The sequence below is a fragment of the Heteronotia binoei genome, chromosome 8 (assembly GCF_032191835.1).
Source record: "Heteronotia binoei isolate CCM8104 ecotype False Entrance Well chromosome 8, APGP_CSIRO_Hbin_v1, whole genome shotgun sequence".
Classification (NCBI taxonomy): domain Eukaryota; kingdom Metazoa; phylum Chordata; class Lepidosauria; order Squamata; family Gekkonidae; genus Heteronotia; species Heteronotia binoei.
The window spans coordinates 1404125-1423030 of NC_083230.1; the positions used below are offsets into that span (position 1 = coordinate 1404125).

The 18906-nt window shown below is 44.1% G+C and overlaps 1 protein-coding gene across 4 annotated transcripts in view; it reads left to right on the top strand.

Moving 5' to 3' along the window:
- The window catches only part of CACNA2D1 (calcium voltage-gated channel auxiliary subunit alpha2delta 1), a 1217365-nt gene that overhangs the window by 1173310 nt on the left and 25149 nt on the right, over nt 1–18906 (top strand). For all 4 annotated transcript variants that reach the window (XM_060244655.1, XM_060244656.1, XM_060244657.1 and 1 more), the window contains 5 exons: nt 7385–7537; nt 7632–7684; nt 13400–13455; nt 13556–13685; nt 14646–14758. In XM_060244655.1, coding sequence (XP_060100638.1) covers nt 7385–7537; nt 7632–7684; nt 13400–13455; nt 13556–13685; nt 14646–14758 — 505 coding nt within the window. The remainder of the gene's footprint in view (nt 1–7384; nt 7538–7631; nt 7685–13399; nt 13456–13555; nt 13686–14645; nt 14759–18906) is intronic.

Sequence of the window (18906 nt, forward strand, 5' to 3'; positions counted from 1 at the left end):
TGAGAGCCTTCCTGATTCAGGCAGAACACTTCCACTATATTTTATTTGAAGGAACAGGGTGGCACAGTGTTCAGGCACCTTTGCTTAGAGGCCACTATGGCATTAGACAATGGGATATCAGGTTGCACTTCAGGCCATTTATATTACAGAGGTGCAAAATGCAGAAGTGGACTTGCTCTAAAGTAACAAAAGAGGGGAGCACAGTAAAAATATCTCAGATATGACAAACCCAAACAACTGTGTTGAATGACAAAAATATAATGTACTAAAATTATATTCAACAAATACTGACACAGTCCTTATTATACAAATTCTATATGTAATAACGTCCTTCCAACCAGTCTCTTAACTCAAGCAGTCTCTTAATATTGTTCACTGTTGTCTTCAGATGAATATATTCTTGGAAAGTAGCCTCAAAAAAAGTTATAATTCCCCACTACGCGATTTCCGGATTTTAAAGAGCGTTTCAGTCCATGGTACTTCCTCAAGTAAGGTATATTTCCTTGCAGAAAAATTCTGTAGAGACACAAACAAGAACATAAGAACATAAGAGAAGCCATGTTAGATCAGGCCAATGGCCCATCCAGTCCAACACTCTGTGTCACACAGTGGCAAAAAAAAATTATATATATATATATATATATATATATATATATATATATATATATATATATATATATATATATATATATATATATACACACACACACACACACACACACACACACTGTGGCTAATAGCCACTGATGGACCTCTGCTCCATATTTTTATCTAAACCCCTCTTGAAGGTGGCTATGCTTGTGGCCGCCACCACCTCCTGTGGCAGTGAATTCCACATGTTAATCACCCTTTGGGTGAAGAAGTACTTCCTTTTATACGTTTTAGCCTGTCTGCTCAGCAATTTCATTGAATGCCCACGAGTTCTTGTATTGCACCATACATAAAGAGAGCTACAAAAGACATAATAAAATCATTACATCACATTACTGCTCTAGTGAGGGGGGTGTCCTATATTTCATCACAACAGTTCTCATTTATATCTCACAGTGTGAAGAGTATGCCCCAGGAGTTAGTCTTTTCATCTGATATTCAAGATGTCTTGTTGCAATCTCAAAAATTGCCTACCGGATGTTCCCATTGATATAAATTGACACTTTCTCCACTGAAAGGCACAGGTTGAGGAAGTTTAGGAGTGTATAGAGTGGATACTGCGCAAACTAGAGACACCAAACTTTCAGGGGATCTATAGCTGACTGCCCTCTACTTGCCCTCCAAGCTTGGTGAGATTGGATTTACAGAGTCCAATTTGCAGCCCCCCCCCCCAAAAAAAGTTGTACCTGCTTTAGAAACCAGGAACCAAAATTGTTTTGCATCCTTCCTCCTAGAGGCATCAATAAGAAGATCCCATTCTTTTTGTATGTGCTGGTGTTGTTTAGTTTTTATTAGATTTCTGTATACCCTTTTAAGCTGAAGTAGGGATCTTAAGTTCCCGGAGGACCTAAAACTCTTACTTAACCTTTGGACAGCCCTCTTTAGCTGGCGACATTCCCCATTGTACCAAGCATACTTTCCCCTAGATTTAAAGGGACACTTAGGTAATTCAAAAATTGATTTGAAGACTGCCAAAAGGTCCCCAAATGCTTTTAGGACTTTAGTTGGATCAGGGTCATCTGTTATTTCCAAAATTATATTATTTATCAAATCCAAGGACAATGAGGTATCAACTTCCAATTCACACTGAGGAGTCCACATTCTTGCTGTTCTAGAGGAGATCGCCTGACCTGGATTATGTTTTGAAGAACTCATGCTTAAAAAAATTGATTAGCAACATTAGTAAGAGTGGAAGATGATCACTTAAATAGAAGGGTTCAACATGTAAACCCCTAACCATTGAAACTAAAAGCTGCACCAAGAAAGTGCTTTCTGGGGAAATGACAGGCAGTCATTTGGACAAGTGCAGGTTCAGGAGTGTATAGAACAGATCCTGTGCAAGCTAGAGACATCAAAGTCACAGGGGACCTTCCCCAGATGTTCCTCTACATGCCCTCCAAGTTCTCTCCCCCGTTGCTGTGAAGTTTGGTAAACATTTAGATTCAGCAGAGACTGTCTGGAAATGTATTCATTCACAAATTGGCAGAAACCTCCATGAACAGCTTGAAAACTCATGGAAAGTTCATGCTGGTTGACCTACCACAAGCTATACTTCACAAACCACAAATTGGCCAAAATTTGTCACAAACTTTAGTTCATGAGCCGGTTCATATTCATCCTTAGTTACTCAAGCATGAGGGCAGCTGAATGCTCTGCTTTCCCAACTTTCAGCATCACTAAGAAAAGCTGTTATGGCAATTTTGATAGCTGGTTTACGTGGTTTTGCCATGCCTAGAATTAAAATCTGAAAATAAGCAATCTCATGCAGACCTCAACAGCAGTGTGGAATGATCTTAAGTTTAAATTGGTCAGGATGTTACTGAATTTCATGAACAAGCAGTTTTAGTTTTAAATCCCAATTTCTGACACAAGTTTTCCCTGCTCAGGATAAAATGGCAGTAGTCATCTCCCCCCCACCACCCCGCAATCATAGTAACAAAAATTTGATGGAACTAAATGCACCAGTTGCATGCAAATGGCATATATAAAGCATCAAAATGGTATTTTAAACCCCCCCAAAAAATAGCTCAGCCATACTAGAAATGAAAATGAGCTAAACAAAAAGGATCATGACAACACTGTTTGTAGATCTTTAAAAAATTAGGAAACATTCAGAAAAGGTTAACTTATTCTGTAGGCAAAAAGCTGCATGTTACAATCTCATTTACCGCTTAGTATTTATTTATTATTTATTTATTTATTTATTTCATTTATATCCCGCCCTCCCCCACCACGGCAGGCTCAGGGCGGCTAACAACATTCTACAATCATACAATAACAAGTAAAACCTTAAAATTACAATATAGAACAATAAAACATTAAAATATTAACTTAAAACCAATCCAGTAATACAGTTGTGATGCGGTATAGATCTTTAGACCGCATTGGCGGACCCTTGGTTACCGTTTTTCCTAGCAGTCCGAGTATGCTAATTTAAAAAGGGTGGTCTTGCAGGCCCTGCGGAACTGTTCAAGGTTCCGCAGGGCCCGCACCTCCTCTGGGAGTCGGTTCCACAGGGTAGGGGCCGCGATCGAAAAGGCCCGTGCTCTGGTACTCTGATATTTAATTTCCTTCGGCCCAGGGGCAGTCATTAGGTTTTTCCCGGTTGACCTCAGTGCTCTCTGGGGTTCGTATGGGGAAAGACGGTCCCTCAGGTAGACAGGTCCTCGGCCATATAAGGCTTTAAAGGTAACGACCAACACTTTGTACTGGACCCGGTATATAATCGGCAGCCAGTGCAGTTCACGTAGCCCCGGCTGTATATGTTCCCGTTTTGGGAGTCCCAACAACAGCCTGGCCGCCGCGTTCTGCACTAGCTGCAATCTCCGGGTCCGGCACAGAGGTAGCCCCAAGTAGAGGGCATTACAGTAGTCTAGTCTTGAGGTGACCGTTGCGTGGATCACTGTTGCGAGGTCCCGGCGCTCAAGGAAAGGGGCCAGCTGCCTTGCCCGCTTCAGATGGAAGAATGCTGACTTGGCAGTGGCTGCTATCTGGGCCTCCATCGATAGTGAAGGCTCCAGTAAAACACCCAGACTCTTTACCTGGTGCGCTGCTTTCAATGGCGCACCATCAAAGGTCGGGAGAGCTATTTCCCTTCCCAGAGCGCCGCGACCCACGCATAGGACCTCTGTCTTCGCTGGATTCAACTTCAGCCCACTCAGCCTGAGCCATGTCGCAACAGCCTGTAATGCCCGGTCGAGGTTCCCTGGGGCGGAGTCGGGCCAGCCATCCATTAGTAGATAGAGCTGGGTGTCATCTGCATATTGATGGCAACCCAGCCCAAACCGCCGGGCAATCTGGGCAAGGGGGCGCATATAGATGTTAAACAACATCGGGGAGAGAACTGCTCCCTGAGGCACCCCACAATCCAGTGTGCGCCTCCGGGACCGCTCGCTCCCGATAGCCACCCTCTGTCCCCGACCTAGGAGAAAGGAGGAAAGCCACTGCAAGGCCGACCCCTCAACCCCAATGTCGGCGAGGCGGCGCGTCAGTAACCGATGGTCGACTGTATCAAATGCAGCCGACAGGTCTAACAACATCAGTACCGCAACGCCGCCCCGATCCAGTTGCCGTTGGAGGTCATCCACTAAGGCGACCAGCACCGTCTCCGTCCCATGGCCCGGCCGGAAACCAGACTGACATGGGTCTAGGACAGAAGCGTCATCCAGAAACCCCTGTAGCTGCTACGCCACGGCCCTCTCAATAATTTTACCTAAAAACGGTAAATTGGACACCGGCCGGTAATTCGCCAATTCAGCCGGGTCTGCTGTAACTTTTTTCAGGAGAGGGCGGACCAAAGCCTCTTTCAGAGGTGTTGGAAAATGCCCCTCTAAAAGGGATCTATTTATGATGTCCCGTAAAGGACATCTAAGCTCCCCTTGGCAGGATTTAATCAGCCAAGAGGGGCAAGGGTCCAGATCACATGTTGTCAGGCGAGCAGCAGAGAGGATTCTGTCGACTTCCTCCAGGCTGAGTGGGTCGAAGTGGTCCAGCACTAAACCCGAAGACAGGCACGGAGCCTCAATTTCACTCACTGTATCTAATGTGGTAGGCAGGTCTTGGCGGAGCAGCGAGATTTTATCTGCAAAATATTTCGCAAATGCCTCGCAGCCTATTTCTAATTCTCTAACATTTGGTTTGCCTTGTGGCAGCGTTGTAAGATCCCCAATTATTCTAAATAATTGTGCTGGGCGCGAATTTGCAGATGCAATCTTGGTTGCAAAGTAATCTTTCTTTGCAGCCTTGACTGCCATCTCATAAGACTTCATAAACGTTCTATAGGATGTTCTCGTTGCTTCGTCCCGAGTATGCCTCCATTGCCTCTCTAGTCGTCTGAGCCCTTGTTTCAGCTGGCGCAACTCCAAGGTGTACCATGGAGCCAGCTTCATACGAGGGCGCAGAGGGCGCCGGGGTGCAATTTCGTCGATAGCCCTGGACAGCTGGCCCTGCCATATTTCCACCAGGTCATCGAGGGAATTGCCAGTGGGCCAGGGATCCCTCAGGGCCGTTTGGAACCGTTCCGGGTCCATCAGGCCCCGAGGGCGAGCCAAAATAGGCTCTCCGCCCATACAGGGTTGGGGCGGCATCCCCACACGGGCCTTAAGGGCTAGGTGATCCGACCATGGTACCGCTTCTACGGCGATATCGTTCACCAAAATCCCGGCTGCAAAGATCAGGTCTAATGTGTGCCCGGCCTGATGCGTGGGAGTCGTGACAAATTGAGAGAGTCCCAGTGTCGCCATATTTCCACCAGGTCATCGAGGGAATTGCCAGTGGGCCAGGGATCCCTCAGGGCCGTTTGGAACCGTTCCGGGTCCATCAGGCCCCGAGGGCGAGCCAAAATAGGCTCTCCGCCCATACAGGGTTGGGGCGGCATTCCCACACGGGCCTTAAGGGCTAGGTGATCCGACCATGGTACCGCTTCTACGGCGATATCGTTCACCAAAATCCCGGCTGCAAAGATCAGGTCTAATGTGTGCCCGGCCTGATGCGTGGGAGTCGTGACAAATTGAGAGAGTCCCAGTGTATAGTATGTTATAAATTAAGGACACATCATTCATACATTTTCAAATTAATTATTCTAATGATTTTGTAATGTAAGATGATATGAAGACAGAGACTGCAGCTGAGAAAAAGTAGCTTTTTAAAGGCCAGCTAGTGAGTCTATAGGTAGGATGAGGTTTGAACTGGCATCCCCTTTTATTCTTTTAGCCTCTAAATTGTACTAAGTATTACCCTGTTTGGGGTTCATCCTTTTAAGAGCAATGTCCTTAACCAGTCACAGAATCTCTTTCCCATTGCTCTTCTAAATTAATTGTCTGGTATTCATAATAATTCACTGACATATTGTAATCCATTTTATACATATTAATGGAAAAGTCTTCTTTGCACATTTAAAAGACAAACTTCCAAAAGCTATCAGCTATAATTGGACCCAAAGTGCTGTCTGTCACTTCATTTGTTTATTTATTATTTACTTTTAAATTAATCTTTCTTTCTATCCAATTTAGTGTCCCCAAGGTGGCTTAAAAGGTTAACTAAAAGCATTAAAATAAACATGCACACGCATACACACATACAGCTAATAGCCAAGCATGAGCTGACCTGTGGATATCTAAATGCATGGATTTGGTCCACACAGATGTTTCTGTATACTTGGGGGAACTCCCAGGTGGCCCCCAAGAGCTGTGTCAGTGACCTGGCAACAAAGGAGGGGTTGAAAAACATGGATTGGGGGCAAAAAGCAAGAGGGGATGTGTGTCAAAAAGGGGTAGGGAAGACAAAATAAAGGCAGAGAGAATTGGATGCTCCATCCCCACAAGTTCCTTGCAGATCCTCAGTTGTATATACATATATACTAATATATTAAAACAATTAAAATACATGTACACATGAACAGAAGAGACCCGTGGTGCAGAGTGGTAAAGCAGCAGTACTGCAGTTGGAGCCCTCTGCTCCTGACCTGAGTTCGATCCCAGTGAAAGCTAGTTCAGGTAGCCAGCTCCAGGTTGACTCAGCCTTCCATCCTTCCAAGGTCAGTAAAATGAGTACCCAGCTTGCTGGGGGGACAGTGTAGATGACTGGGGAAGGAAATGGCAAAACACCCCGTAAAAAGTCTGCTGTGAAAACGTTGTGAAAGAAACGTCACCCCAGAGTCGAAAACGACTGGTGCTTGCACAGGGGACTTCCTTTACCTTACATATGAACAAGAAAGAGGGTCTGTTGGAGTCAGTGAGGGAACACCAAACAAAAAAGGAAAGTGTTTACCCCCTGGCAGAAGACACTAATAGAAGGGGCAGTCAGTTTTCCCTGAGGAGGGAATTCCATAGTTTTGGACCGATTTCACACTAGGCTTGTTCCGGGTAGAGAGCCCTTTTGCTCCCAAGGCTTCTCTCCGTTTTTGCACAAGTTGCCCTTGAGTTGCGAATTAGTGCGCTGCTATTCTGCAGCAAGCGAGATCCTCTGACAAGTGGTTTCTGCTTACTGCGGAAAAACGGTGTGCCAACTTGCAGCTCTGGGGCAACGTGCAAAAATGGAGAGAAGCCCCAGGAGCAAAAGAGATCTCTACCCGGAACAAGCCCTAGTGTGAAATCGGTCTTGGTGTCAAGGTGCTTTTTTAGGTTGCCACCTTGTTAGCCTCAGACTTCAGGGGCATCTGAATTAAAAACCATGAGAAAATGGAAAGAGGAAGATACTGGTTCTGTTTGTTTTTAACCTACTTTTCCTGATTTAGATTGGAAAATTCTTCGGCGAGATTGACCCTGGCCTCATGCGGAATCTCATCAACATGTCATTGTATGCCTTTAACAAGTCTTACGATTATCAGTCAGTGTGTGACCCAGAAGAGGAACCTAGGCAAGGTGCTGGTCTCCGCTCTGCATATGTGGTCAGTATCATCTTGACCCTCCCCACCAGTGTTATTTCTTTGGTTGTGTTTAGAACTTCTGGTAACACTGCATGAATGCCCTTCTGTTTTCTAGCCTACAGTTGCTGATCTATTACACCTAGGATGGTGGGCTTCTGCAGCTGCTTGGTAAGTTTAATTTTTCCAGGTAAGTTCTATTGCACATTTGAATAGCATGGTCTTGATCAGGCCCCACAAACAGGTAAATTTCCTCTGCTGAGAATGCAGCATTACAAATATTCAGGGCTTTTTTTGAGCAGGAATGCACAGAAACACAGTTCTGGCTGGCTTAGCATCAGAGGGTGTGGCCCAATTCCTGTGTGAACCAATGGTATGTTAGGGGGTGTGGTCTAATATGCAAATGGGTTCCTGCAAATATTCAAGTATAATAATCTTTATGTGTTGTATTAAACTTGTCATAACAAAAATACAAAATAATTTATCTGCCAGGATGTTGCTGAAAATATTTAAACTATCTGTAATATCCCTGGCTACCCTGATTTGGGCAGCCCATGCTAGCTCAATCTCATCAGATTGCAGAAACTAGGCAGGTTCAGCTCTGATTAGTGCTTGAACGGGAGTCCACTAAGTCCAGGCTTGCAATGCAGAGGAAGGCAGTGGCATACTCACTCTGAACATCTTTTGCCTTGAAAACCTTACTGGGTTGCCATAAGTCAGTTGTGACTTCACAGCACTTCCCACCTGTATCCCAGGTTATATGGATTGTTATTTTGGGAAAGAATTCAAAAACCAGTATTTTATATTTATATATACATGCCAACAATTGGTTTTTCATAACCAGAGATCTGGACTCATTGTGCTGCATATAAAAATACTGTTCTGAAATATGTTTTGTAACGTGAGGATCTGGAGCATGGGAAAGCCATTAAAGAAACTGATCTGCTAAAACTTTGAAAGGACGAAGCAAGGATCAATGCAGAGAATGCATGTAGCTGCTATATAGTAGGAATTACTGGAATTTCCCCCATTCTTGCTCCATTGTTGTTTTCTGCTCAAGATTCTGCTCTGTTTTCCTTTTGCAGAATTTCTTGCTTTCATGTGCAGAATTCCAAAACTAGAATTTGTACCCGTAACTGTGCAGTTTGTCAGTTGATTCCTGTCTTTGTTCCTCATTTGGATAAGCAAACACTAACACACATTCATTGCAACACTATGGCATCAAGACTTCTCTTGCAAGGTGTTTCACCTATATGCACAGGTGATTTTGCACATCATCAACCTGGGAGGGAAAGAAATGTGAATGAACAAAAGGAACTATGGCAGCGGTGCACACACAATTGTCTGTTGCAAACCTAGAAACAAGACATGGAAAAGTAGTGCATCAACTCTTCAAAAATGCAGCAACTCCTTAAAATTAAGGCAATTTGGGACTGCAAAATCTAGGAAGAAATTCACATGTGAAGAATTTGTAAGGATCCTCATTATATTTCCAGTTTCTACACAAGCAGTAACAAGTTTTCAGAGTTAAAAATTTGGAAGAACTTGTTTATGTTTAAGAGCTAGCCTCTACTTTCAAGTCTTGGTATAATAGGAATTATTATTTTTATTATTATTTTAAAAGGTAAAGGTAGTCCCCTGTGCAAGCCCCAGTCGTTTCTAACTCTGGTGTGACATCACATCACGTTTTCATGGCAACTTTTTATGGGGTGGTTTGCCATTGCCTTCCCTTTTTTCATTGGGACTCAAGGTGGATTACACAGAGTGGGTCAATACAATCAACAGAATGGCACATTAAATAAACAATGAAGTAGGATTTGAGTTGTAAAACTAATCAGAAATCTAAAAAAAGCACTGAAACAAAGCATAAGTGCTTAACTGACACATTAAATAATGCAAAATTACACAGTAAGATCCAACTTACTGCAAACTTTACATAGTAGTATAGACCACATTCCCTAACAATTTGTTCAAGTAACTTTCTGAATCATTTTGTACAGTTCCACCGTATTGCCTGCATAGAAAAGCCCTCTTGAATAATTAAGGTTTGCATAGTTTGCAGAAAGGCAGGGGAATGGGAGCCTTCCTGACCTCCTTGGGTAGACCATTCCATAAGGTGTGGCCACAGCAGAGATGGTATGTGTATGGGTGATTCTTGATTTTGCCCATTTGCAGGTTGACACCTTCTCAGATGAGGGAAGTTTTCATGGCAGAGCATAGGGAGTGAGATTGTCTCACAGATATGAGGATCCAAGGACATGAAAGGCTTTGTATGTGATAGTCAATACTTTAAATTGAGCAGAGTAACTGATGGACAGCCAGTGGAGTGATTGCAGAATGGAAGTAATATATGTGCTCCATCTAGTGCCTGATATCAGTCAAGCCATGGCATACCACACCAACTGGACTTCCCACATTGATTTTGAGGGAAGAACAATGTACATTCAATTACAGTAGTTCAGTCTTGATGTCAGCCTTTCAAGGATCTAGGTGACTGTATCAGTCATATCAAGGTAAGGGGCTGTTTTTCAAGCTAGGCTGAGTTGGAAGAAAGCCTTTTATGGGAGGGGTGGCAGTTGCATTAACTTGCTTCTCCAACATTATCATTGGGACCAGTATAACCCAAGTGTCAGAACTGGAGAACTTCAAACAAGACACGTTACTTTGTTTCAAAAGTTGAAGCGTTTATTGAGAACTACATTCAGCGAAGAAGCAAATTGACTCTGATAACCAGTATGGCTATCGACGCATTCTTTATACGGGGGTAACAGAAACAATAAAACCTTTTCTCACACTTAGGGAGACAGTTGTCTGTTCCCAGGCCCCTTATCTCCAATGCGGAGGAAGGAACCCTGCTGCTTTGCTCTGGCAAGCCGGCTTCAAAGGACACCTGCAGATGCTTCCCAGAGCCTAGCGGTCACCCCTCAGTGGTTTTGGGTTTGTTTGAAATGCAAAGGCATTTGGTTAGTAGACATAAAGATAAAAGCACTTGGTTAGTAAATCTTTCCAACATGGAGTCGGTCAGGCTAACAATACTAAATTCAGCATACAGGAAAGTTACAAGTTCTGACACCAAGACTCTTAACATCAAGAGTCAGCTGGCCTCCACCAAAAGTGGAGATCATAATGTCCTTCAAGACCTCTGCCTTTCTAACCAGTATTACTTCTGCCTTTCCAGGGTTTAGTTTTAATTTGTAAAATTAACAAATTGAGCAAACCTTTGATCTTCATCAGACGAGGAATCCAGCACAGTGAGCAAAGCCATACATAGCTGAGCAGAGCCATACATAGCTGGTAGGCAGTGGCTCAGAATGCAACATGGTACAGATTTAAGAACCAATGACAGTGAAGTAAAATTATCTGGTAGGCAGTGGTTTAGAATGTAAAATGGTACAATGACAGAATAGTAAAATTAACAAATTGAGCAAACCTGTGATCTGAGTAGCATGAGCATGTGAAAGCAACAAAACAGTAGTATGTCACAATGTGAGATTGTCTGTCAATGACAATGGGAGATGGGTTCAATATATGTAATGGGATAAACAACCAAAGTCCCTGTTTGAGTGTGTCAATACAGCTAAAAGAGAAATACATTGGATAGTGATGTTCTTGTCCACCTAATTTACTTTTTAACATGTAAACATAATTGTAGTTTACCATAGGAAAAAGGAATACAATAAAATATAGTGAAAATGGTTAAAGCATATGTAATGAGATATACAGCCAATATCCCTATTTTGAGTATGTCAATACAAATAATTATACTGATACACAATTATAAAAGAGAAACACATTGGAATACTGTGGATGTATAGCTATACTCACTGAGATGTATAGTGGTGGTCCGGAGTGGGGGAGGGACCACCACTCTGCTTCCCTAAAGAATACACCCTTAGTATAAGGAGAGTTCCTCCCAGCAGGACACAAACAGTCTGAATTCAGTGTCCAATTTGCCCATGGGCCAACCCCTCCCCACCCAGTCCGAAACGCGTGCAAGTATGCGGTCTCTACCCATGGACCTGGCTACCTCAGCTGCATGGAGGGGCTGCTCTGGTAGAGACTCCAGAAGAATCACATGGTGGGCTGGGGCCGGATTGGGGTCCATCTTCGGCAGCGGGAGGCAGCTGAGGGTGTCTGCGTGGCCTATTGCCTTGCTAGGACAGTAGACGAGCTTGTAGGTATATGAGTTGAGGAACTCGTTCCACCGCAGGACCTGCTGTGACAGAATCTGCACCATCTGGGGTGAGTAGGCCGAGCAATGGCTTGTGGTCTGTGGCAATTGTGAAGCGCCTACCATACAGGTAGTCATTGAATTTGTATACACCCACCGCGATTGCCAATGCTTCCTTATCTATTTGGGCATAGTTGTGCTCTGACTGGTTCAAAGTCCGAGAGTAATAGGCCATGGAGGCTTCTCTCCCGTCTGGGAGTTGGTGGCCCAGGATGGTGCCCATTCCGTAAGGGGAAGCATCGCAGGATAAAATCAAGGGGAGGGACTCATCAAAATGGTGGAGTACCTCATTTGAAACCAAAATGTCCTTGACCGTCTAGAAGGCCGCGGCCTGCTTTCTTCCCCAGACCCATGGGGCGCCCTAATCTAGGAATCTGTGTAGGGATTCGACCAGGGCTGCTTTGTGGGGCAAGAATGAGTGGTAAAAGTTCAGGAGCCCCCAAAAACTCTGCAGCTCTGCCTTGCAAGTGGGGGCCAGGACCTGGACTATCGCCCTGGTCTTTTCGGCCGTTGGGTGAATTCTTGTGGCGTCCACTGAAAACCTCAGGAACTCCACCCTTGGCACCCCAAGTGAGCACTTTTCCCGCTTCATCTTGAGCCCTGCATTCTGGAAGCGGCAGAGCACCTCTCAAAGGCAGCGGCAGAACTTGTCGGCATCAGGTGCTGCTATCAGAACGTCATCGAAAAAGGGTTGTACTCCGGGAATCCCTTTAAGGAGAGAGTCCATTAAGCTTTGGAAAATTCCCAGAGCCACGCTGACCCCAAATTGTAGCCTCTGCACCTTGAAAGCACCCTGGTGCATAACAATGGTCTGAGCCTCAGCCATTTGCTCATCCACCAGAAGTTGTTGGTATGCTTGAGCCAAATCCAACTTCCCGAAAATCTTAGAGCCGGCCAGGGAGGCGAAGACATGACTGACCACCGGGAGGGGTATGGTTGGTCCTGTAGTGCTTTATTAATTGTGCATTTGTAGTCTGCACAGATGCACACGTCCCCGTTTGGCTTGACTGGGGTGATGGGGTTTCCCTAGTGGCGTGGGAGATGGCCACGAGGTGGTCCAGTTCGGCTTCGATTTTCAGCTTAAGCGCAAACGGAACCCGCTGAGCCTTCAACCTTAAGGGCCTAACTGTGGGGTCCAGCTGCAGCGTGATAGGTGACGCCTTGTAGGTTCCCAGAGCCCCATCGAATACTTCCAGGTACTCCCAGCACACTTGGTTGCAATTGTGGACCTGCATGTGGTCCGCCCCAACAATTTTGATGCCCAGGGGTTTAAATCCCGCCAATCTCAAAAGGGTGGTGAGTGTGCAAGTCTGTATCTACTGAGTGGTCACTAGAACTCAGCACCAGGAAATGATGTCATCACATGCACCTTTCCAATTTTCATTCAGTAGCTTCATACCTGTATAGTGCTTCAGCTATGGCCTATGCACATTCATTGTTGCCTCTTTGGTCAGAGTACTTCATCCCCTTCCCGCTTTATTGGCACTCAGTTCTAGCAGCTGGGATACTTTCTGCAATCCACCACAGGAGCCACTCCTGGAATTATGGAGTTGCACAGAATATAAACTTTTTCAGTTGCTCCAGTGGCCATAATTGATCTCCCTGTGTTATTTCACTATGTAATATTTTTGTTTTCTTTCCTTTTGTGAATTAAGGTCTATTTTGCAGCAGCTCTTTTTGGGCCTGACATTTCCACATTTCCTTGGTGCAGGTAAGTAATGATTTGGATGTGTTACAGCAAAAGATCCCCACCCTGAGAAGTCATCTTGTTTTTGCATTTTCTGGCTCTGAGAATATTCTCTTTTTCACAGTGGAAGTAGAGGAAGAAGACTTCAGTGCTAGTCCATCAAAACAGAGCTGCATAACAGTCCAAACTCAGTACTTCTTTGAGAATGGTGATAAATCATTTAGTAGCATCCTAGACTGTGTAAACTGTTCTAGGTAGGGTTTTTTTCCACTTTGAGTTATAAAATAAATACAGCTATGTTTTCTCTTAATAGTGTTTCAAGTGTTATTTAGGGATGTGGGTTATTAATGAGAAGCTAGACATTAAGTTAAACATGTATTTGGAGACATAGGTATGTTTATTTATTTAAAAATGTATATGCCACTGCTCCAGAGAACCTGTTTGAGGCTGCTTTCAATGCAAAACAAGATAAAACAATAAAATAGCACTGAAATATGAATGCATATGTGTACATAATAGGCTATGCTGTCCTAATTCTTAATAGACTTCAGAGGTTTGCAGATCAGATAATCTTTGAATAATGTTGTCGAGTGTGTTGGAATTATAGCACTTTTTACAAAGGGAAAATTAGTCCATGGAGTAGACATTGTTGAAGTCCTTTTAGTCTTTTCCTGTTTGATTTGGATGAGAACACAGGCTTGATTTTGTCCTAGAACATTCACTGATTTGTTGGGGGGGGGGGGGGCGGGATGGGGTGTGGGATAATTCCTAGTGAGGATCCACTCACTTAATTTGACAAAGTGAGTTCTATTCCACAAAAGCTGATGCTGGAATAAAGTTTTGTTAGTGTTTGAGTTAGCAGAAGACTCAGATTTAGTTTTGCTCCAACAGACTAACATGGCTAGAAATATCATAGGGTTAGATATGTATGGTGATAGAATAATGTTACATTCAGCATAAGGTAGACTGTAAACCACAGATTAACTGAATACATACATATATACTGTGACAGCAAAGAATTATTGAGTTTTATTTTGTGGGAACAGGCTCTCATAGACATTTATTTCTAAAGGCAGATTTCTGTGTAAATCTGATTTTTTAACAATTGCCTTTTAAAGTTGTGTTCTGTTGGTGCTCAGGAAATATCCAAAGATTATCACCTTTCCATTAACTAAGCATGACTTCTTTATGCTGTATTTTATTTCTGCCCACAGACTATTTCATGCTGAAAAAATTTCCAATACAAACTTAGTATTTATAATCAGTGATAGCAAACAGATGTGCCCTTACTGTGATGCAAAACCACTCATGCAAGCAGAAAAGCCGGGTATCCTTTGAAGTTGATTATTTGGATTTGGGTTTGCTTACATAAGATTAAAATGGAAACTACTCTGGAGTTCTCTGAGTGTCATCCTCTCACCTTTGCCAGTGATAGCCTTTGTGTAGTGTTCAGAATGTCGCAAGTACATTACACTTCTATCTGTCAATTAACATAAATGTGTAGTGGTTTTTAACATGGTACCATAGAAACTGGCATTTGCATCCCCACTCACAGTGGCTAACCTTAAGCCAGTCACAGGCTGGCTCAAGGTGGTGCCGGGGGAGCTGGTGGAGCCCTTCCGAAGTCACGCAGAAGCAGCCGGTTGATTTGCCTCTGCATTTCTTGTGCCATTAAGGTGGCATTCACTTGTATTTCGTCCCGCAGCTCCCAAGCCATGGTTGTCATAAGAACATAAGAACATAAGAGAAGCCATGTTAGATCAGGCCAATGGCCCATCCAGTCCAACATTCTGTGTCACACAGCGGCCAAATATATATATATATATATATATATATATATATATATATATATATATATATATATATATATATATATATATATACACACACACACACACTGTGGCTAATAGCCACTGATGGACCTCTGCTCCATATTTTTATCTAACCCCTTCTTGAAGGTGGCTATGCTTGTGGACGCCACCACCTCCTGTGGCAGTGAATTCCACATGTTAATCACCCTTTGGGTGAAAAAGTACTTCCTTTTATCCGTTTTAACCTGTCTGCTCAGCAATTTCATCGAATGCCCACGAGTTCTTGTATTGTGAGAAAGGGAGAAAAGTACTTCTTTCTCTACTTTCTCCATCCCATGCATTATCTTGTAAACTTCTATCATGTCACCCCTCAGTCGACGTTTCTCCAAGCTAAAGAGCCCTAAGCGTTTCAACCTTTCTTCATAGGGAAGGTGTTCCAGCCCTTTAATCATTTTAGTTGCCCTTTTCTGAACTTTCTCCAATGCTATAATATCCTTTTTGAGGTGCGGCGACCAGAACTGCACACAGTACTCCAAATGAGACCGCACCATCGATTTATACAGAGGCATTATGATACTGGCTGATTTGTTTTCAATTCCCTTCCTAATAATTCCCAGCATGGCGTTGGCCTTTTTTATTGCAAACGCACACTGTCTTGACATTTTCAGTGAATTATCTACCATGACCCCAAGATCTCTCTCTTGGTCTGTCTCTGCCAGTTCACACCCCATCAACTTGTATTTGTAGCTGGGATTCTTGGCCCCAATGTGCATTACTTTGCACTTGGCCACATTGAACCGCATCTGCCACGTTGACGCCCACTCACCCAGCCTCAACAGATCCCTTTGGAGTTCCTCACAATCCTCTCTGGTTCTCACCACCCTGAACAATTTAGTGTCATCCGCAAATTTGGCCACTTCACTGCTCACTCCCAACTCTAAATCATTTATGAACAAGTTAAAGAGGATGGGACCCAGTACAGAGCCCTGCGGCACCCCACTGCTTACCGTCCTCCACTGCGAAGACTGCCCATTTATACTCACTCTCTGCTTCCTATTACTCAGCCAGTTTTTGATCCACAAGAGGACCTGTCCTTTTACTCCATGACTCTCAAGCTTTCTAAGGAGCCTTTGATGAGGAACTTTATCAAAAGCTGTCTGGAAGTCAAGATAAACAACATCTATCGGGTCTCCTTTGTCCACATGTTTGTTCACCCCCTCAAAGAAATGTAACAGGTTAGTGAGGCAAGATCTTCCCTTGCAGAACCCATGCTGAGTCTTCCTCAATAACCCGTGTTCATCAATGTGCCTACTCATTCTGTCCTTGATAATGGTTTCTACCAACTTTCCCGGTATTGAAGTCAGACTGACTGGCCTGTAATTTCCCGGATCTCCTCTGGAACCCTTTTTAAAGATGGGGGTGACATTTGCTACCTTCCAGTCCTCAGGAACGGAGGCAGATTTCAATGAAAGATTACAGATTTTCGTTTGAAGATCCACAAGTTCAACTTTGAGTTCTTTCAGAACTCTCGGATGTATGCCATCCGGACCCGGTGACTTATTAGTTTTTAATTTGTCTATCAGTTGTAGGACCTCCTCTTTTGTCACCTCAATCTGACTCAGGTCTTTCAACACCCCTTCCAATATTAGTGGTTCTGGGGCGGGCAAACACTTCTCATCTTCCACGGTGAAGACGGAGGCAAAAAATGCATTCAGCTTCTCAGCCATTTCCCCATCCTCCTTCAGTAATCCTTTTACCCCATGGTCATCCAAGGGCCCCACTGCTTCCCTGGCTGGTTTCCTACTTCTAATATATTTGAAGAAATTTTTATTGTTGGTCTTTATGTTTTTTGCAATATGCTCCTCATAGTCCCTTTTTGCCTGCCTGATCACAGTCTTGCATTTGATTTGCCACTGCCTGTGTTCCCTTTTATTAATCTCACTTGGACTGGTTTTCCACTGCTTAAAGGAGTCCTTCTTACCTTTTACAGCTTCCATTACTTTGTTTGTTAACCATGCTGGCCTCTTCTTATACCTGTTTGTGCCTTTCCTAACTTGTGGTATGTATTTTATCTGAGCTTCTAGGATTATAGTTTTAAATAGTCTCCAAGCTTCCCCAAGGGTTTTGACCGTATTTACCTTTCCTTTCAGTTTCCTCCTCACATGCCTCCTCATCTCAGAGAATTTACCCCTTTTAAAGTTAAATGTGGTTGTGGCGGTCTTTTTGGGCAACTCCCTATTTATACAAATGGTGAAATCAATAACATTATGGTCACTGTTCCCAAGCGGCGCAATCACTTTTACGTCTCTCACCAAGTCTTGGGCATTACTTAGGACCAGATCCAGGATCGCCCCACCCCTGGTAGGTTCTGAGACCATCTGCTCCATAGCACAGTCATTGAGAGCATCAAGAAACTCAATCTCTTTCTCTCGACCAGAACACATATTGACCCAATCAATCTGCGGGTAGTTAAAATCACCTATTACGACACAGTTTTTACGTTTAGCCGCTATCTTTAATCCCTCCATCATATTATAATCGTCCTCTCTCTTTTGATTTGGTGGGCGATAACAAACTCCCATAGTTAAATTTCCTTTTGGGCCCTCTATATCAACCCAAAGCATTTCTAAAAGGGAATCTAATTCTCTGACCTCAGTCTTACTGGACCGTATATCCTCTCTGACATACAGAGCCACCCCACCTCCAACCCTTCCCTCCCTATCCTTCCGATATAACTTATATCCAGGAATCACCGTGTCCCACTGATTCTCCTCGTTCCACCAAGTTTCTGAAATTCCCACAATGTCTATGTTTTCTCCCAACACTAAACATTCCAATTCACCAATTTTACTTCAGACACTTCTAGCATTTGCATACAAACATTTATAATTTCCCAAGCAAGCTAGGCCCGCCACCTCTCTCCTGCCGCCTCGAGACTCTAGCAGACAGTCCATACTGTTTGTCACCATCACAGTGGACAACTCTGATCCGTTACTCGGTAGAAAAATGGAAGCCAACCCTTCATCTCTTTGAGACGAGTCCTCCCGAACCAGAGACATTCCATCTCCTGTCGGCTTTCCCCCAAGATTTAGTTTAAAAACTGCTCTGCCACCTTTTTGATTTTAAGCGCCAGCAGCCTGGTTCCATCCGGAGACAAGTGGAGACCGTCTCTTTTGTACAGCTCCGGCTTGTTCCAGAAAGCATCCCAGTGCCTAACAAACTTAAACCCTTCCTCTTTACACCATCGTCTCATCCACACATTGAGACTTCTAATTTGCGCCTGTCTCTCCTGCCCTGCACGTGGAACAGGTAGCACTTCCGAGAAGGCCACCTTGGAGGTCCTGGCCTTAAGTCTCCCACCTAGCAGCCTAAATTTCTCCTCCAGGACCTCACGACTGCATTTCCCCACATCGTTGGTGCCAACATGCACCATGACCACAGGCTCCTCCCCAGCACTGTCTATCAGCCTATCTACTACACGCGTAATGTCCGCTACCTTCGCACCAGGCAGGCAAGTCACCATACGGTCAATACGCGGTTTCGCCACCCAGCTGTCTACTTGCCTAAGGATCGAATCACCAACTACCAAGACCCCCCCTCTCCCCCTGCCCAGGGATGGTTCCTTGGCGCGAAAGGATACCCGCTCACCAACCGAAGAAGAGGT